Genomic DNA, 22,518 nt, shown 5'->3' with positions numbered 1-22,518 from the left:
AGTTCGGATTTAACCGACGCACACGGGGGGCAAAATGGAAAACAATACATATATACAGACATATCTATTATATGTATATATACACACATGTATTCTTCCGGTATATTACATTTTAATACAGAGTATGCGGGAGATCGACTGCCTTATTTGATAACAAACTAAGAATAGAAACAGGCTCTTTTGCTGGATTTGTGGGTGGCTCTTAAAAGAGCCGTTGTGTTTAGAGCTGTTCAGGCCGAGCGTTTAACCTCCGAATCCATACAGAGTGCGTCCCTGGCGCTTCAGGGCGTACACCACATCCATAGCGGTGACGGTCTTTCTTTTGGCATGCTCAGTGTACGTGACTGCGTCTCTGATCACGTTTTCCAAGAACACTTTGAGCACACCGCGGGTCTCTTCGTAGATCAGACCGGAGATACGCTTGACGCCACCACGACGAGCCAGACGGCGAATAGCCGGCTTTGTAATACCCTGGATGTTATCGCGAAGCACTTTACGATGACGCTTGGCGCCTCCTTTCCCAAGGCCTTTGCCGCCCTTTCCTCTGCCTGACATCCTCGCTGCCTCTTTTCCCAGTCGACGAGAAGAGAATCTATGAAGCTGGGGAGCCAGAGACACGCCTGTTATACTCCTCTATAGGACCTAAATGAAATCAAGGGAACCGAGCGACGTCACAGTACATTAGCTCCGCCTCATACTCTGTACGTGTGCAGAACGCTTGTTTTGCTGTACAGCGACTCAAACATGCCTAGACCACTCAAAGATTGCACATAAAGCCACTGAGTGGGTAGCCATACAAAATACAGTATATTAATATTAATTCGGAATTAAATATTAATTCCGTACCCTCTGGATGTACTCATGTTCAAAATTCAAAAAAGTGCTCTTTTTGGATTTCATGTGGATTTCATTAACATGTGGTGTACATGGGGGGGGGGGGGGATCAATAGTCAAAGTCAAGCAATAATAGCATCACTTCTCAATGCATTTGCAGCATGTCTTCCTTCTACTGCTTGTAGTTTCACAGTCTGGCCACACAATGGCATCCAGACTCCAAGTGTTCTAAAAAGGAATAAACTAATAATAGTAATAATAATAACGCAGCATACTTTGGATCATGCATAACCTTCACTCTGAATACTTTAACTCATCATGATTTAGCTTCGAAACCTACAGCCTAGCTCCAGACCTGCTTGACCTTATAATTAAAAAGTAAGCTAAACTATAATTAGGAGCGAAAATCACTTCTGAAATAGCTTGGTCTTATGGCGAAATCTTAAAATAAATAAATAAATAGCTGAATGAATTAATAAAATTCAGTGACCTAGGCTTAAGATGAACTTACAGTGACTCAAAGTAGGCTCATACACAGCCTCTGACTCCTTTTCACTAAATTTGAAGTGCATAGGGGCCATGTGACCTTTGTAAATAAACATTTATGCACCGTTTTCTTAGAAAGATTACACACTTGACATTATTATTGTTATTATTGTAGTAATTGATTGTGTGTTTTACCATCCTAAACCGCACTCCAGTACTCTCTAGTGCACTAGGTGAGTATAGAAGCCGTTTTTTCGTGACATCGTGCACTCCACGTGGAGTCGTTTCGGCAACTAGCTAACGAAAATAATCTTTTGTAAACAAAACACTAGCTAGCAAGCTACACAGGCTGCCCAGCTCTGAAAACCAGAAGATAGGCTGCTGGTAGCCGGGTTTAAGCACGACTGTTTCTCCCTCACTTGCTCCAAATAACAATATAGAGAACTACGCACGTGTCCGTAATATCGTTATTTCTGTGATTAATTTTAAGACACCTAGCCATCATGCTACTCTCCAAGGTGGCTTCTCGGTTTCAACCACGACAGTAAACGTATAAATGTTGCTGTATACACCGTTTCATAATAAAACTTGACTGACTCGAGCGAGTGTGTATTTATCTGACAGGTATTTACACTCGCTGGCGTATGTTATTGTTTGTACCATCCGAGTTAGCTAGCATGCTAATCGCTTTGTTAGCTCATGTGTGGACCTGAAAAAGCAAGTTAACTCAAATCACTCAACAGCCACAAATCACGGCTGTATTGCGTACTTTTATGCTACAACCCCGCATGTGGTACTGCACTGTGGTCAACAAATAATGACCCCTCATAATTAGGCTCATATTTGCGCTTTACTGTTTATGCTAGCCGCGTTAGCCACGCTGCTAATCGCTAAGCTGGCTCCAAGCTATGTACAACTCCACACATAGATCCAGCAACGGCAGTTCTACATCAATTTGCTGTGACTGGGTGTACAACTTTAGGCTCTCGGCAAAATCGAGTTATCGGATATCATTATCTACTTCATTTTTGGCAAGTTAGCAAACGTTATCGTGCTAACAACGACACACCGGAGCTAACCAGGGTCCAGTAGTGTAAGGACTAAAAAAAAACGACGTTTCACATGTATGAACATTAAAAGTAGCTAACATATGTCTTAACACGACAAATACCTCGGTCAGCCCTCTGATGGCTGTCGCCATGTGCGCCTCGGTCTCGTATACAACAAAGTCACACTACATCACGCCATTCTAACGTGCGCAGCGTTTATTACACACACACACACACGACAAAATTAGTCCTTCCTCAATGCACCTGAATATAAATCACATAAATGGCTATTTAGTACTAGGGTTACGACCTTGCAAGCATAAAACAAGCACCCACGAAGATCACCCCACTACTGTACACCATGGCACACGGTTTACTTTTTACTGTGACTGGACGTGCAGTTATCGGATTTCATCATTAGATGAAGATAGATAGATAGATAGATAGATAGATAGATAATCAATAAAACGTCATCTATCGAACTTGTAGTTAGGCATCATGGGAATTGTAGTCCTTGATCTTGACACTACAGGATAAAGACAAATCGTGTCATTGACACATTGACATAAAGACGTTTAAAGAAACACACAAACCAGTACAGGGTTTGTATTTTCTGTCAGAATGAATGAGTATGCATAAAGCAAGCCATATGTCTACAAATGCATGTCTCTCTCTCTCTCTCTCTCTCTCTCTCTCTCTCTCTCTCTCTCTCTCTCTTTCTCTCTCTCTCTCTCTCTCTCTCTCACAAACCACCACTGAAATATTTTTGCACATAAAGTAAATTGAGGCCAACTTAAACTAAACCCACACCATTTGGATTCCTCAGGTTTCCACTATACATCTTCTAATAACAGCCATATTGGTTAGCAGTTAGTGGAAGAGAAAGGAAGGAAAGAAATTGTGGAAAGCAAAGTATGTTGCAGTTAGTGGATGATAAAGCCTTAGACATATGTTGCAGTTAGTGGATGATAAAGAAATTGTGGTGATATAAAGTAAGTGTAAAGCTCATGATGAAGTCAGGGTGAGTGGAAGCAGTTTGGCTTGACCTACCCTTTAGGATTCTGATGGAGTTTCAGGGCTAAGCTTTAAGACTGTGGTCGTAGTACGTGAATGGAGCGTGGATGCCATCTGGTGGTCAAAATGTAAATCTGCAAAATATAAAAAATACATATTATTTTTTTGGTCCACAGAGACATTTAAAGAAGCAAAATCAGAAAGAGGAGAAAGAGTTAAATTTGAGAAGCACAAAAAAGCTAATTCACAAGTGAGTACGGCTGACTTTTGATACACCTTTGTTAGCACTTTTGTGTTAATTTGTTACTTACCTATGCCTTGAAGAAAGTCTCTGACCTTGCAGGTTAAAATGATTTTTTGCGCTGATGGTGCATCCGCTTTCCAATTTTTAGCTTTGCCCCACTTGCCTCCAGCTCTTCAGCCAGGTCTTGATAGCAGAGCGGTGTTCTTTATTGATTTATGATTATTATGTTGACCTCAATATAACCTGATGCATACATACATACACATAACCATACAACATAGAATTTAAGGGCTCTAAGGGGAGGAGAACAAAGGTCCTACATAGAACTGCACTACTCTACATTTTGACTCTTAATGAGAGAATTGTTGGCTTTTTACCTAACTGATGATAAAATGTCTTTAGTTAAAGAATGCTTGATAGAAGCACTCTTTATTTAAGGCACTTTATTAAGATCTGTAAGGAGATAATACAGTATTGAGTATTTTGTTTTCTTCTGCCCTACTTTATCATTAGCATATTGTTAAAACCCAAACAAAATTACGGTGCCCTAAAATAAGTTTTCATTTCATTGCCTGGTAGCATGACAACTGGTTATCCTGCTGGCTACTAAAATGCCCAAAAGTTCCTTGGTAGAACTTAGTAGACTTACTGGAGTTCACAACCATCTGTCATATGTAAAAGCTGTAACATTCACACACATACACGTATACATCTATGTTGTTAGCGTTTGCATTTGCGAGTTTGACCACACGATGGCATCCACGCTCCATCCATGACATATATCCACGATCCCAAAACAACGGTGACGTTTGCAATAGGGCACTTCCTAAATCCCTTACACTGTATACACTACACAGAAGTGCACTTCTCTAGTCAAGTCTTTTAGGCTTCTGATGGAGTTTCAGGGCTAGGCCTCAAGACTGTGGTCATAGTACGTAAATGAAGCGTGGATGCCATCGTGTGGTCAAAATGTAAAACAATTAATCTTGCAGTTTTTTATTTATTTATTGATTTATTTATTGATTTCTTGTCCACGGAGACAATTAAAGAAGCAAAATCAGAAAGAGGAGAAAGAGTTACATTTAAATAGCAGAGAAGCTAACTTACAAGGGAGGAGGCAGTACGGTCGGCTGTTGATAAACTTTTGTTAGCACTTTTGTATTCATTTGTTACTTACCTATGCCTTGAAGAAAGTCTCTGACCTAAACCATGCAGGTTAATTTTTTTTGAGGGTGCGTATGTTTTTCCATATTTTAGCTTTGCTCCACTGGCCTCCAGCTCCTCAGTCAGGTCTTGATAGCAGATGAGTCAATTTTAATTGGCAAGGTTTTGGTCAGAGACCATCTTTAGTTAGGCATCATGGGAATTGTAGTCGTTGATCTAATACACTACAACTTAAAGATATAGTGTCCACAGAGACATTTAAAGAAAGAAAGATCAAACACAAATCGAATAAATGGTATATTATTGCATACAAGGGAAAAGCTCCTAATGAGGCCAACTAAAACTACATGTTTACCCCTTGGATTTCTCAGGCTCGTTTTACATCTTCTAATAAAAGTCATGTTAGATTAGATAAACACAGAGGGAGTTAATGTTGCTTTAAGTAATGTTGCTTTTACCATATGTTGCAGTTAGTGGATGATAAAGAAATATGGAAAGACATTGTGGTAAGCAAAGTAAGTGTAGAGCTCATGATGAAGTCTGGGTGAGTGGAAGCAGTTTGGCTAGACCTACCCCTTAGGCTTCTGATGGAGTTTCAGGGCTAAGCTTTAAGTCTGTGGTCGTAGTACGTGAATGGAGCGTGGATGCCATCTGGTGGTCAAAATGTAAATCTGCAAAATATAAAACAATTCATCTTTTTGATTTTTTGGTCCATGCAGACATTTAAAGAAGCAAAATCAGAAAGAGGAGAAAGAGTTTTTTGTATTCATTTGTTACTTACCTATGCCTTGAAGAAAGTCTCTGACCGAAACCTTGCAGGGTGCGTATGCTTTTCCATATTTTAGCTTTGCTTCACTGGCCTCCAGCTCCTCAGTCAGGTCTTGATAGCAGATGAGCGGTTTTCTTTATTGATTTATGATTATTATGGGAACCTCAATATAAACTGATACACAGAGTTTAAGGGCTCTAAAGAGAAGGAAAGAAAGGTCCTACATAGAAGTGCACTACTCTACAATTTGTCTCAAAGGCTTCTAGCAGTGAGTGAATTGGAGGCTTTTTACCTAACTGCATGCTGTTTGGTTGTCATGATGGCTAATACAGTGCCTTCATTAAAGACAGCTTCTATCAAGCATTCTTCAAAACAAGACATTTTATCTAGTTGTGGAAGGAGGTTATACGGTCTGGAGGTTTTTTTTTTGTTTTGTTTTGTTTTTTTTTTCCTTCTGTCCGACTTTATCGTTAGCATATTGTTAAAATGAAACCCAAGCCCAAACGACAATCATCCCACAAGACATGTAATTACTTTTTAGATTTATTGGTGCAGTTAACAATCATATTTAATGTGTATAAAATTGCCCTAAATTAAGTTTCCATTTCATTGCCTGGCAGCATGAGAACTGGTAACCATGCTGGCTTCTAAAATGCCCTGAACTGAAGTATGCTTCAATAGAAACATTTTTAAAAACACCGCAATACAAATGACTTAGTAGACGTACTGGAGTTCACAACCATCTATCAAATGAAAAAGCTGTAACATTCACACGAATAAATCTAGTTAGTTAACGTTTGCATTTGCCTAGTTTGACCACACGATGGCATCCACGCTCCATCCATGACATATATGCCCATGATCCCAAAACAACGGTGGTTCTTTGCAATGAGCACTTCCAAAAGCCCTTCTATTCACCACACAGAAGAGCACTACTGTACTCAAGGCTCAAAGGCTTCTACTCTCTATTACATAACCGGGTGCATCCTAGGCAGGACAAACACTTTACCCCTGCCAGTATTTATTCACTATTTCTTTTCCCTAGGCTTCTCTAATGATCATTTTACATGTGCTGGGAAGGTTCATTTAATTTGCTCCATACTTCAAGGGTTATACTTCCAGACAAGCTAGACTGTACTAAATAAGGTAATTTTTGAAGTATAGCACAAAACAATACTGACTCAACATTCATTTAATTTTGGCGTTTTTCCCGCTGATCTGGGTTAATTTTACAAACAATGTGACGGGAAACATGAATTTTATAGAGTTAACATATAGAGTAAACATATAATTTTTTAGAGTTAGACATGCCTTGTTCTGGTAGAGGTATTGAAAGAGATTAAAAACAAACAAACATTCCTCTCCGGACTATACACTTACCTCCTTTACTGCTGCCCTAAAAGCAAGCACAAACAACACAGCTGGTCTCGCTTACTCTCTATGCAATCAAACTCATGTTGCATATGTATGAAACGTAAGTACCCCAAATCAAGCTCTCATTATATGAATATACACATACATTGCTCTCTGAAACTGTGCTTGCAGTTGTATAGTTTCACCACGCGGTGGGATCTACGCTCCATCCATGACTAATGCCGTTTGTAATAGGCCAAAACCGGCCTAAACACTACATAGTGTAAAGTGTAGTGTTCTACTGAAAGGGCAGTGGCTTCTACTTTCTGCTGGGGTGAATGAACTGTTTCCAAACTATTAAATATGTATAAACATATTGATAGGTATTAAAAGAAAAGTATTCATATGTATTAAAACACGTTAAATATGGCGATTTTGATGTGAAATGTAGTACAAAACGTTATATATATATATATATATACATATATATATATATATACATATATACATATACATATATACATATATACATATATACATATACATATATATACATATACATATATATACACATATACATATATATACATATATATATATATATATATATATATATATATATATATATATATATATATATATATATATATATATATATATATAGACACACATATAGAAGTTGTTTTTTTTCCCTAATCTTCACAACCACTGTCTCACGGCTGGTTTCGCTCGCTCAGTCCTATGGAATTTAGAAGCGCACGCGTCATAATAGCCTTACATTATATAAACGCAACACCGAGGTGAGGCGGACATTTGCTGTTTCGGCGCGGACACGGGTAGGTGGCTCTTAAAAGAGCCGTTGGGTATTTCAGGTAAACGTCGAAGCGCTCTGTTTAAGCGCGCTCTCCGCGAATACGGCGGGCCAGCTGGATGTCTTTAGGCATGATGGTGACTCTCTTGGCGTGGATAGCGCACAGGTTAGTATCTTCAAACAGACCCACCAAGTACGCCTCGCTAGCCTCCTGCAGGGCCATGACGGCGGAGCTCTGGAAGCGGAGATCAGTCTTGAAGTCCTGAGCGATCTCACGCACTAGGCGCTGGAAGGGCAGCTTACGGATCAGCAGCTCAGTAGATTTCTGGTAGCGGCGGATCTCCCTCAGAGCCACGGTGCCGGGCCTGTAACGGTGAGGCTTTTTCACGCCGCCGGTGGCTGGGGCGCTCTTGCGAGCAGCCTTGGTGGCGAGCTGCTTCCTCGGGGCCTTGCCACCGGTGGACTTACGGGCGGTCTGCTTGGTTCTTGCCATCGCATTGAACTCTACTCCTCTCGGGGAAAAGAAAGAGAATGAGTTCTTGCTCGCTTCACATGGCTTTTAAGCTTTCAAGCCGCTTGCCGCTCATTGGGCGTCTTGAAGTTGTCCGTTTCCCATTGGGCGGCCGGCAATGCGTCGGTGACACACTATTGGGCGTCTTCTTTTCAAACCTAAAAGCAAAACGGCGGGCTCCTGTAATACAAAACAACAAAGAAAAAAAAGCATTAAAAGAATATATAATAATAAGAACAATAATATGATCAAACTAATCAATGTACTGTACATTACAGCGAACATTAAACACAGTGTGTGTGTGTGTGTGTGTGTGAGAGAGAGCGAGAGAATGTGTGTATACATGCACATATGCATAGGGTGTTGATCTCAGTACGTGAAATATATGAAAAAGGGCAATTGTGTATTGCATGGCAGTGTGTTTATATAATAACTCGGTTCATAAAGCTATTATTTTTTTATGCAGTTGGAAATCACGTGAAGAATATGTAGTGTTGTTTGTAAAGGAGCAGCACTTTTCTTAGAAAAAATGGGTGGCTCTTAAAAGAGCCTTTGTGTATAGATAAATCAACGGAGAGCGCCAATTTACTTTGTCTTCACAGTCTTCTCGGTCTTCTTAGGCAGCAGTACAGCCTGAATGTTGGGCAGCACACCACCTTGGGCGATAGTGACTCCTCCGAGCAGTTTGTTCAGCTCCTCGTCGTTACGAACAGCCAGCTGCAGGTGACGGGGGATGATACGGGTCTTCTTGTTGTCGCGGGCGGCGTTGCCAGCCAACTCGAGAATCTCAGCGGTGAGATACTCCAGGACGGCGGCCAAGTAGACGGGAGCGCCGGCGCCGACCCGCTCAGCGTAGTTGCCTTTACGCAGGAGCCTGTGCACACGGCCAACTGGGAACTGCAGTCCGGCGCGGGACGAACGAGTCTTAGCCTTGGCCCTAGCTTTACCACCGGTTTTGCCTCTTCCACTCATGATTCGCGTCAGTCGTGTTCGTCGAACAAAGCTGAAATAATGCAAACCGGCCAACGAGCGCCGTTGATATAGCAAAATCGCCTACGGTCCTATTGGCTAAAAGCTACGCGCACCAACAGCCAATCGCATTTCCGCCGTCAGACTCTAGCGTCCTCCCACCTCTGCTCGCTTTCCTACCCGACCCCCTCCTCCTCTCGTGCTGTGTGTCTGTGTGAGCGAGAGAGAGAAAGGAAGAAAGAAAACGGGTTAAAGAAAGAAACATTTACCCCCACTCGTGCCCCGCGTTTCCTTTCCCTTTCCCGCTCAAATGTAACACGTATGACCAAACCAAAAAAAAATATATATTGATCATATATAATTATTGTGTGGGGAAACTAATGAGAGCTATTTTTGTGTTGTTGAGTGTTTTTTTTTTTTTTAACAATCAATTCATTGTGCAGTAACAAGGGGGGAAAAAAGCTGTTTTTTTTATGAAACTGTGGGTGGCTCTTAAAAGAGCCGTTGAATAGAGAAACAAGACATGAAGGTAAACGGCGTTACTGTTTACTTCTTCTTAGGGGCAGCCTTTTTCGCCTTCGCCGCCTTGGGCTTAGCTGCTTTAGGCTTGACCGTTTTGGCTTTCTTTGGGCTCTTGGTCGCCTTTTTGGGAGCCGCCGGCTTCTTGGCCTTCTTGGGGCTCTTCGCTGCCTTCTTAGCGGCCGCGACGGGCTTCTTGGCCTTCTTGGGGGATTTCTTAGCCGCAGTGGGTTTCTTGGCTGCTACCTTCTTGGGCTTCTTGGCCGCGGCTGGTTTCTTGGCGGCCGGCTTCTTAGCTTTAGGTGCCGGTTTCTTGGCGGCCGGCTTCTTCTTTGCCTCGGCCTGCTTCTTGTTAAGCTTGAAAGAGCCCGACGCGCCGGTGCCTTTGGTCTGCACCAGAGTGCCCTTGGTGACGAGGCTCTTGACGGCGAGCTTAACGCGTGAGTTGTTCTTCTCGACGTCGTAGCCGCCGGCAGCCAGGGCTTTCTTCAGGGCGGCGAGAGACACGCCGCTCCTCTCCTTGGAAGCCGAGACGGCCTTGACGATGAGCTCGCCCACGCTGGGGCCGGCTTTCTTGGGGCGGGCGGCGGCCTTCTTCTTGGGGGCCTTGGCGGGCGCCGAGGCGGCTGGGGCTGGAGCGACTTCTGCCATTGTTCTGCTTTGCTGTGAGCGCGAGTGAGCACAAACTGCTGCAGCGTTCTGTAGAACCTCCCGCTGCAGCGAGGGAGCCGGCCCTTAAAAGCCACATGAGAACGTTGTAGACTCAACTCGCTCGATGCCGCACAGCCGTGTGGCAGCGACGGTCTCGCACTTGTGTTTTCTCTCGGCGTTTGTCGAGCGAAATATGGGCGAAAGCTCAACTTGGCGAGCGTAGAAATGCTCTTTCGTCTCCGAGAGGCTCCACCGTGTGTTGAGAAGACGGGAAGGGCAGCGTAACGACGACGCGTTTGATACGGCGCTCACCGAAGCGTGCCAAGCTACCGGCGTGCCGAACGGGCGGCGGCGCATTTGGCGTGCTAATCGGTGGAAAACGGCGACAAAAGGTGCCACGAACTGGGCGAGTGTTATCCGGTGCGTTGGAGGAGAGCCTCGGCGAGAGCGTGCTGGGCATCCGAGACGTGGGTGCGTTGTTTTGCTCGTCGTGCGAGGCGACCTTGAGGAGTGTGTAAAGCACAGTGTTGCCGTGTGTGCGCAGTATGACTTCCACCGTCGATGCGTCTTTGTCACCGGCGCTTCCACACTCGGAACGGCTCTCCATAGGTCCCCTAATACGCACTCGTAACACACCCAATATACCATAGCCAAAAATCTCATACTAACCCTAACACAAAATAACTGCAACTTCTAAACATAACATAAAACAATGATGCCCTTTTTCAAGCCTAATACAAAATAACTGCACCTTCACTCTAACCCCAATACAAAATAAACCCAAGCTCATTTAAACCCTAAAACCCCATTTTTCATTTTAAACCTAATAGAAAATAACCATTTTCTCTCTCCAACCCTAAATAAAATAACCCCATCCTTCCTCCAACCATTATACAAAATCACTCCATCCTCATTCGAACCCCTCACATGAAACAACTCAAATCTCATTCTTGTACTAAAACAAATTAACCCCATCCCTCCCTCTATCTCAATAAGCAACACACCAAATTATTATTTTTAAACTTTTACTTTCATTTAACCCATTCCATGCAGTCATGACCATTCTACTTAGATGTGCATTCCTCAGTAGGCCGAGGCCATGTGTATCCAAATCATCAGGCTGATGGCTAATGTTGAAACTCACTTTTACTGAACCTTCCTTTGTATCCTAAGGCAAAGGCTTAAGCTCACCGTCACTTTAACTCAATCCACCTTCATCATAAAACTGAGACCTTTGACCGCCATACTATTTTACTTACTCTACCCTCGTCCTTTTGCATTGCTCCGACCCTCTACATCAAAAAAATATCTATGAACCTATTCTTGCTCCCTCGAATCTCACCATTAACCTAAGACTTCAACCAAATTCATCTTTTAGTGAACCAAACCAAATAGTCCTAATACAAAATAACTCTGTCCTCCCTCTTAACCTAATACAACATAACCTTAACATCATTCTAACCATGAAACCAAATAACCCCATCCGCCGTCTAACCCCAAAATAAAATAACCCATTTTCATTCATACTCTAATACAAACCCCACCACCTTCTCTCTCCAACCCTAAAATGAAATAACCCCATCCTTCCTCCAACCATTATACAAAATCACTCCATCCTCATTCGAACCCCTCACATGAAACAACTCCAATCTCATTCTTGTACTAAAACAAATTAACCCCATCCCTCCCTCTATCCCAATAAGCAACACACCAAATTATTATTTTTAAACTTTTACTTTCATTTAACCCATTCCATGCAGACATGACCATTCTACTTAGATGTGCATTCCTCAGTAGGCCGAGGCCATGTGTATCCAAATCATCAGGCTGATGGCCAACGTTGAAATTCACTTTTTCTGAACCTTCCAAAGGCAAAGGCCTAAGCTCACAGTCACTTTAACACAATCCACCTCCATCATAAACCTGAGGCCTCGTTTACAAAGCTACTGTTACTCACTCTTCCTAGATCACATCTGCACTGAACACACTTTCACCGCCATACTTTTTTTACTTACGCTACCTAAATTTACTTACTCTACCCTCGTCTTTTTGCCTTGCTCCGACCCTCTACATCAAAAGTCTAGCTCTGAACCTATTCTTGCTCTCTCGAATCTCACCATTAACCTAAGGCTTCAACCAAATTCATCTTTTTGTGACCAAACCAAGTAGTCCTAATACAAAATAACTCTGTCCTCCCTCTTAACCTAGTACAACATAACCTTAACATCATTCTAACCATGAAACCAAATAACCCCATCCGCCGTCTAACCCCAAAATAAAATAACCCATTTTCATTCATACTCTAATACAAACCCCACCACCTTCTCTCACAAACCCTAAAATGAAATAACCCCATCCTTCCTCCAACCATTATACAAAATCACTCCATCCTCATTCGAACCCCTCACATGAAACAACTCAAATCTCATTCTTGTCCTAAAACAAATTAACCCCATCCCTCCCTCTATCTCAATAAGCAACACACCAAATTATTATTTTTAAACTTTTACTTTCATTTAACCCATTCCATGCAGTCATGACCATTCTACTTAGATGTGCATTCCTCAGTAGGCCGAGGCCATGTGTATCCAAATCATCAGGCTGATGGCTAATGTTGAAACTCACTTTTACTGAACCTTCCTTTGTATCCTAAGGCAAAGGCTTAAGCTCACCGTCACTTTAACTCAATCCACCTTCATCATAAAACTGAAACCTTTGACCGCCATACTATTTTACTTACTCTACCCTCGTCCTTTTGCATTGCTCCGACCCTCTACATCAAAAAAAATCTATGAACATTTTCTTGCTCCCTCGAATCTCACCATTAACCTAAGACTTCAACCAAATTCATCTTTTAGTGAACCAAACCAAATAGTCCTAATACAAAATAACTCTGTCCTCCCTCTTAACCTAATACAACATAACCTTAACATCATTCTAACCATGAAACCAAATAACCCCATCCGCCGTCTAACCCCAAAATAAAATAACCCATTTTCATTCATACTCTAATACAAACCCCACCACCTTCTCTCTCCAACCCTAAAATGAAATAACCCCATCCTTCCTCCAACCATTATACAAAATCACTCCATCCTCATTCGAACCCCTCACATGAAACAACTCCAATCTCATTCTTGTACTAAAACAAATTAACCCCATCCCTCCCTCTATCCCAATAAGCAACACACCAAATTATTATTTTTAAACTTTTACTTTCATTTAACCCATTCCATGCAGACATGACCATTCTACTTAGATGTGCATTCCTCAGTAGGCCGAGGCCATGTGTATCCAAATCATCAGGCTGATGGCCAATGTTGAAATTCACTTTTTCTGAACCTTCCAAAGGCAAAGGCCTAAGCTCACAGTCACTTTAACACAATCCACCTCCATCATAAACCTGAGGCCTCGTTTACAAAGCTACTGTTACTCACTCTTCCTAGATCACATCTGCACTGAACACACTTTCACCGCCATACTTTTTTTACTTACGCTACCTAAATTTACTTACTCTACCCTCGTCTTTTTGCCTTGCTCCGACCCTCTACATCAAAAGTCTAGCTCTGAACCTATTCTTGCTCTCTCGAATCTCACCATTAACCTAAGGCTTCAACCAAATTCATCTTTTTGTGACCAAACCAAGTAGTCCTAATACAAAATAACTCTGTCCTCCCTCTTAACCTAGTACAACATAACCTTAACATCATTCTAACCATGAAACCAAATAACCCCATCCGCCGTGTAACCCCAAAATAAAATAACCCATTTTCATTCATACTCTAATACAAACCCCACCACCTTCTCTCACAAACCCTAAAATGAAATAACCCCATCCTTCCTCCAACCATTATACAAAATCACTCCATCCTCATTCGAACCCCTCACATGAAACAACTCAAATCTCATTCTTGTCCTAAAACAAATTAACCCCATCCCTCCCTCTATCTCAATAAGCAACACACCAAATTATTATTTTTAAACTTTTACTTTCATTTAACCCATTCCATGCAGTCATGACCATTCTACTTAGATGTGCATTCCTCAGTAGGCCGAGGCCATGTGTATCCAAATCATCAGGCTGATGGCTAATGTTGAAACTCACTTTTACTGAACCTTCCTTTGTATCCTAAGGCAAAGGCTTAAGCTCACCGTCACTTTAACTCAATCCACCTTCATCATAAAACTGAAACCTTTGACCGCCATACTATTTTACTTACTCTACCCTCGTCCTTTTGCATTGCTCCGACCCTCTACATCAAAAAAAATCTATGAACATTTTCTTGCTCCCTCGAATCTCACCATTAACCTAAGACTTCAACCAAATTCATCTTTTAGTGAACCAAACCAAATAGTCCTAATACAAAATAACTCTGTCCTCCCTCTTAACCTAATACAACATAACCTTAACATCATTCTAACCATGAAACCAAATAACCCCATCCGCCGTCTAACCCCAAAATAAAATAACCCATTTTCATTCATACTCTAATACAAACCCCACCACCTTCTCTCTCCAACCCTAAAATGAAATAACCCCATCCTTCCTCCAACCATTATACAAAATCACTCCATCCTCATTCGAACCCCTCACATGAAACAACTCCAATCTCATTCTTGTACTAAAACAAATTAACCCCATCCCTCCCTCTATCCCAATAAGCAACACACCAAATTATTATTTTTAAACTTTTACTTTCATTTAACCCATTCCATGCAGACATGACCATTCTACTTAGATGTGCATTCCTCAGTAGGCCGAGGCCATGTGTATCCAAATCATCAGGCTGATGGCCAATGTTGAAATTCACTTTTTTCTGAACCTTCCTAAGGCAAAGGCCTAAGCTCACAGTCACTTTAACACAATCCACCTCCATCATAAACCTGAGGCCTCGTTTACAAAGCTACTGTTACTCACTCTTCCTAGATCACATCTGCACTGAACACACTTTCACCGCCATACTTTTTTACTTACGCTACCTAAATTTACTTACTCTACCCTCGTCTTTTTGCCTTGCTCCGACCCTCTACATCAAAAGTCTAGCTCTGAACCTATTCTTGCTCGCTCGAATCTCACCATTAACCTAAGGCTTCAACCAAATTCATCTTTTTGTGACCAAACCAAGTAGTCCTAATACAAAATAACTCTGTCCTCCCTCTTAACCTAGTACAACATAACCTTAACATCATTCTAACCATGAAACCAAATAACCCCATCCGCCGTCTAACCCCAAAATAAAATAACCCATTTTCATTCATACTCTAATACAAACCCCACCACCTTCTCTCTCCAACCCTAAAATGAAATAACCCCATCCTTCCTCCAACCATTATACAAAATCACTCCATCCTCATTCGAACCCCTCACATGAAACAACTCAAATCTCATTCTTGTACTAAAACAAATTAACCCCATCCCTCCCTCTATCTCAATAAGCAACACACCAAATTATTATTTTTAAACTTTTACTTTCATTTAACCCATTCCATGCAGTCATGACCATTCTACTTAGATGTGCATTCCTCAGTAGGCCGAGGCCATGTGTGTCCAAATCATCAGGCTGATGGCTAATGTTGAAACTCACTTTTACTGAACCTTCCTTTGTATCCTAAGGCAAAGGCTTAAGCTCACCGTCACTTTAACTCAATCCACCTTCATCATAAAACTGAGACCTTTGACCGCCATACTATTTTACTTACTCTACCCTCGTCCTTTTGCATTGCTCCGACCCTCTACATCAAAAAAATATCTATGAACCTATTCTTGCTCCCTCGAATCTCACCATTAACCTAAGACTTCAACCAAATTCATCTTTTAGTGAACCAAACCAAATAGTCCTAATACAAAATAACTCTGTCCTCCCTCTTAACCTAATACAACATAACCTTAACATCATTCTAACCATGAAACCAAATAACCCCATCCGCCGTCTAACCCCAAAATAAAATAACCCATTTTCATTCATACTCTAATACAAACCCCACCACCTTCTCTCTCCAACCCTAAAATGAAATAACCCCATCCTTCCTCCAACCATTATACAAAATCACTCCATCCTCATTCGAACCCCTCACATGAAACAACTCCAATCTCATTCTTGTACTAAAACAAATTAACCCCATCCCTCCCTCTATCCCAATAAGCAACACACCAAATTATTATTTTTAAACTTTTACTTTCATTTAACCCATTCCATGCAGACATGACCATTCTACTTAGATGTGCATTCCTCAGTAGGCCGAGGCCATGTGTATCCAAATCATCAGGCTGATGGCCAATGTTGAAATTCACTTTTTCTGAACCTTCCAAAGGCAAAGGCCTAAGCTCACAGTCACTTTAACACAATCCACCTCCATCATAAACCTGAGGCCTCGTTTACAAAGCTACTGTTACTCACTCTTCCTAGATCACATCTGCACTGAACACACTTTCACCGCCATACTTTTTTTACTTACGCTACCTAAATTTACTTACTCTACCCTCGTCTTTTTGCCTTGCTCCGACCCTCTACATCAAAAGTCTAGCTCTGAACCTATTCTTGCTCTCTCGAATCTCACCATTAACCTAAGGCTTCAACCAAATTCATCTTTTTGTGACCAAACCAAGTAGTCCTAATACAAAATAACTCTGTCCTCCCTCTTAACCTAGTACAACATAACCTTAACATCATTCTAACCATGAAACCAAATAACCCCATCCGCCGTCTAACCCCAAAATAAAATAACCCATTTTCATTCATACTCTAATACAAACCCCACCACCTTCTCTCTCCAACCCTAAAATGAAATAACCCCATCCTTCCTCCAACCATTATACAAAATCACTCCATCCTCATTCGAACCCCTCACATGAAACAACTCAAATCTCATTCTTGTACTAAAACAAATTAACCCCATCCCTCCCTCTATCTCAATAAGCAACACACCAAATTATTATTTTTAAACTTTTACTTTCATTTAACCCATTCCATGCAGTCATGACCATTCTACTTAGATGTGCATTCCTCAGTAGGCCGAGGCCATGTGTATCCAAATCATCAGGCTGATGGCTAATGTTGAAACTCACTTTTACTGAACCTTCCTTTGTATCCTAAGGCAAAGGCTTAAGCTCACCGTCACTTTAACTCAATCCACCTTCATCATAAAACTGAGACCTTTGACCGCCATACTATTTTACTTACTCTACCCTCGTCCTTTTGCATTGCTCCGACCCTCTACATCAAAAAAATATCTATGAACCTATTCTTGCTCCCTCGAATCTCACCATTAACCTAAGACTTCAACCAAATTCATCTTTTAGTGAACCAAACCAAATAGTCCTAATACAAAATAACTCTGTCCTCCCTCTTAACCTAATACAACATAACCTTAACATCATTCTAACCATGAAACCAAATAACCCCATCCGCCGTCTAACCCCAAAATAAAATAACCCATTTTCATTCATACTCTAATACAAACCCCACCACCTTCTCTCTCCAACCCTAAAATGAAATAACCCCATCCTTCCTCCAACCATTATACAAAATCACTCCATCCTCATTCGAACCCCTCACATGAAACAACTCCAATCTCATTCTTGTACTAAAACAAATTAACCCCATCCCTCCCTCTATCCCAATAAGCAACACACCAAATTATTATTTTTAAACTTTTACTTTCATTTAACCCATTCCATGCAGACATGACCATTCTACTTAGATGTGCATTCCTCAGTAGGCCGAGGCCATGTGTGTCCAAATCATCAGGCTGATGGCCAATGTTGAAATTCACTTTTTCTGAACCTTCCAAAGGCAAAGGCCTAAGCTCACAGTCACTTTAACACAATCCACCTCCATCATAAACCTGAGGCCTCGTTTACAAAGCTACTGTTACTCACTCTTCCTAGATCACATCTGCACTGAACACACTTTCACCGCCATACTTTTTTTACTTACGCTACCTAAATTTACTTACTCTACCCTCGTCTTTTTGCCTTGCTCCGACCCTCTACATCAAAAGTCTAGCTCTGAACCTATTCTTGCTCTCTCGAATCTCACCATTAACCTAAGGCTTCAACCAAATTCATCTTTTTGTGACCAAACCAAGTAGTCCTAATACAAAATAACTCTGTCCTCCCTCTTAACCTAGTACAACATAACCTTAACATCATTCTAACCATGAAACCAAATAACCCCATCCGCCGTCTAACCCCAAAATAAAATAACCCATTTTCATTCATACTCTAATACAAACCCCACCACCTTCTCTCACAAACCCTAAAATGAAATAACCCCATCCTTCCTCCAACCATTATACAAAATCACTCCATCCTCATTCGAACCCCTCACATGAAACAACTCAAATCTAATTCTTGTACTAAAACAAATTAACCCCATCCCTCCCTCTATCTCAATAAGCAACACACCAAATTATTATTTTTAAACTTTTACTTTCATTTAACCCATTCCATGCAGTCATGACCATTCTACTTAGATGTGCATTCCTCAGTAGGCCGAGGCCATGTGTATCCAAATCATCAGGCTGATGGCTAATGTTGAAACTCACTTTTACTGAACCTTCCTTTGTATCCTAAGGCAAAGGCTTAAGCTCACCGTCACTTTAACTCAATCCACCTTCATCATAAAACTGAGGCCTTTGACCGCCATACTATTTTACTTACTCTACCCTCGTCCTTTTGCATTGCTCCGACCCTCTACATCAAAAAAATATCTATGAACCTATTCTTGCTCTCTCGAATCTCACCATTAACCTAAGACTTCAACCAAATTCATCTTTTAGTGAACCAAACCAAATAGTCCTAATACAAAATAACTCTGTCCTCCCTCTTAACCTAGTACAACATAACCTTAACATCATTCTAACCATGAAACAAAATAACCCCATCCGCCGTCTAACCCCAAAATAAAATAACCCATTTTTATTCATACTCTAATACAAACCCCACCACCATCTCTCTCCAACCCTAAAATGAAATAACCCCATCCTTCATCCAACCATTATACAAAATCACTCCATCCTCATTCGAACCCCTCACATGAAACAACTGCAATCTCATTCTTGTCCTAAAACAAATTAACCCCATCCTTCCCTCTATCTCAATAAGCAACACACCAAACTTTTGCTTTCATTTAACCCATTCCATGCAGTCATGACCATTCTACTTAGATGTGCAGTCCTCAGTAGGCCGAGGCCATGTGTATCCATGTGTATCCGAATCATCAGGCTGATGGCTTATGTTGAAACTCACTTTTACTGAACCTTCCTTTGTATCCTAAGGCAAAGGCCTAAGCTCACGGTCACTTTAACTCAATCCACCTTCATCATAAACCTGAGGCCTCCTTACAAAGCCACTGTTACTCACTCTTCCTAGATCACATCTGCACTAAACACACTTTCACCGCCATACTTTTTTACTTACGCTACCTCAATTTAATTATTCTACCCTCGTCCTTTTGCCTTACTTCGACCCTCTACATCAAAAGCCTTGCTCTGAACCTACTTTTGCTCACTCAAATCCCACCATAAACCTAAGGCTTTAACTAACTTCACCCTTCTGTGACCCAACAAAAAAGGCTTGTGGGAGAGCCTAACCGTATGCCTGGTTATATATACTAGACAGCTTTCATTACAAAGATCAGGTGTGTAATTCTAGGGTTTAAGTCAACCCTAGTATGGTTTCCTGCCTCACTCTTCCCCACCTGTAAGGCTGATCTCCTCTGGACTGGTCTTTCACAGGTGATGTGCAGCTTCATTTATCCCACTTAGCACTACAAGCCCACTCCATACAGTTAGTATGGCACAGTATTTTAGTTTGCTGCTCTGTCCCTGAATCCTAGTACACTATACCAATTAAATGCAAACAAACAATTAAGTAAGTTGATTTACATACATACATCAATAAGTATGTAACAATAAAGGCACTCTCTAATAAATAATAATAATTAGTATTATAACTTACTTGGTTCTTGAATAAAACTGCTCTTTGGAAGAAACCGTGGGTGGCTCTTAAAAGAGCCGTTGGGTTTGGATTATGCCGCTATCACTATTTACTTGGAGCTCGTGTACTTGGTGACGGCCTTTGTGCCCTCTGACACGGCGTGCTTGGCCAACTCACCGGGAAGGAGCAGACGCACAGCAGTCTGGATCTCCCTAGAGGTGATAGTAGAACGTTTGTTGTAGTGAGCCAAACGAGAAGACTCACCGGCGATGCGCTCGAAGATGTCGTTCACGAACGAGTTCATGATGCCCATCGCTTTAGAGGAGATTCCAGTGTCAGGGTGGACCTGCTTCAGCACCTTGTACACGTAGATGGCATAGCTCTCCTTCCTGGACTTTCTGCGCTTCTTGCCGCCTTTCCCGGCCGTCTTGGTCACGGCTTTCTTGGATCCCTTCTTGGGCGCGGACTTAGCTGGCTCAGGCATACTGCTCCTCGTCGAGTAAGACTGAAGAATGAGGGGGAGGCGATAAGCTCCCACATTATTTAGACTCTAGCATTTTAATTAGACGAGGTACCGCCTCCAGAATGCCGTCAAACGACCATTGGACAACAAATTGTCCGCTCTCTTCTTGCCAACCCCCCACCCTTCATTCCCCTCCCCTCCCCTCCCTATTCTCCTCCTCCCTTCCCCCTCCCCAGAGCAGCATTATCTTTGTTCGCCTACCCGCGCATTTTTACCCACCGTGCAGACGGCACATTATTTTTCGCCACAGCGGCGTTGACGGCGATATTCTGAATTTATTCAAACGTTTAATCAACGCATACGGGGGAAATTGAAAACTATATGTATTCTTCATATATATAAAATTAGCTTCTTAACCGGGAGATTCATAACCACCATCATTGACTATATTGAAACAAACAAACAAATATGATTCTTGCAACATTCTATCCCGCGCATTCTTAATCTACAGGGCTGTTTTTCTGTTTTTCGGCACAGCGGCTTTGACGGCGATTTTTTTTCTATCAGGATTTATTAAGACATATAGTTCGGATTTAACCAACGCACACGGGGGGCAAAATGGAAAACAATACATATATACAGACATATCTATTATATGTATATATACACATGTATTCTTCCAGTATATTACATTTTAATACAGAGTATGCGGGAGATCGACTGCCTTATTTGATAACAAACTAAGAATAGAAACAGGCTCTTTTGCTGGATTTGTGGGTGGCTCTTAAAAGAGCCGTTGTGTTTAGAGCTGTTCAGGCCGAGCGTTTAACCTCCGAATCCATACAGAGTGCGTCCCTGGCGCTTCAGGGCGTACACCACATCCATAGCGGTGACGGTCTTTCTTTTGGCATGCTCAGTGTACGTGACTGCGTCTCTGATCACGTTTTCCAAGAACACTTTGAGCACACCGCGGGTCTCTTCGTAGATCAGACCGGAGATACGCTTGACGCCACCACGACGAGCCAGACGGCGAATAGCCGGCTTTGTGATACCCTGGATGTTATCGCGAAGCACTTTACGATGACGCTTGGCGCCTCCTTTCCCAAGGCCTTTGCCGCCCTTTCCTCTACCTGACATCCTCGCTGCTTCTTTTCCCAGTCGACGAGAAGAGAATCTATGAAGCTGGGGAGCCAGAGACACGCCTGTTATACTCCTCTATAGGACCTAAATGAAAGCAAGGGAACCGAGCGACGTCACAGTACATTAGCTCCGCCTCATACTCTGTACGTGTGCAGAACGCTTGTTTTGCTGTACAGCGACTCAAACATGCCTAGACCACTCAAAGATTGCACATAAAGCCACTGAGTGGGTAGCCATACAAAATACAGTATATTAATATTAATTCGGAATTAAATATTAATTCCGTACCCTCTGGATGTACTCATGTTCAAAATTCAAAAAAGTGCTCTTTTTGGATTTCATGTGGATTTCATTAACATGTGGTGTACATGGGGGGGGGGAATCAATAGTCAAAGTCAAGCAATAATAGCATCACTTCTCAATGCATTTGCAGCATGTCTTCCTTCTACTGCTTGTAGTTTCACAGTCTGGCCACACAATGGCATCCAGACTCCAAGTGTTCTAAAAAGGAATAAACTAATAATAGTAATAATAATAACGCAGCATACTTTGGATCATGCATAACCTTCACTCTGAATACTTTAACTCATCATGATTTAGC

The 22,518-nt window shown here is 41.8% G+C and overlaps 2 protein-coding genes across 2 annotated transcripts; both read right to left on the bottom strand.

The window, feature by feature from the left end:
- Positions 1-243: 243 nt before the first annotated feature.
- Positions 244-21,914, bottom strand: LOC140546371 (uncharacterized). Its single transcript, XM_072669560.1, has 5 exons — positions 21,633-21,914; positions 10,644-11,038; positions 8,825-9,238; positions 7,879-8,236; positions 244-600 (listed from the first exon to the last, which is right to left on the bottom strand). Exons 1-5 carry the CDS (start codon positions 21,912-21,914, stop codon positions 244-246), a joined length of 1,806 nt encoding a protein of 601 aa, XP_072525661.1.
- Positions 20,424-20,798, bottom strand: LOC140546844 (histone H2B). The gene has a single exon (XM_072670263.1). It carries the CDS (start codon positions 20,796-20,798, stop codon positions 20,424-20,426), a length of 375 nt encoding a protein of 124 aa, XP_072526364.1.
- Positions 21,915-22,518: the final 604 nt, after the last annotated feature.

This window comes from Salminus brasiliensis, chromosome 24 (assembly GCF_030463535.1).
Source record: "Salminus brasiliensis chromosome 24, fSalBra1.hap2, whole genome shotgun sequence".
In the NCBI taxonomy this organism is placed as follows: domain Eukaryota; kingdom Metazoa; phylum Chordata; class Actinopteri; order Characiformes; family Bryconidae; genus Salminus; species Salminus brasiliensis.
The sequence above is the reverse complement of the archived record's forward strand: the minus strand, read 5'-3'. Positions and strand labels throughout refer to the sequence as shown.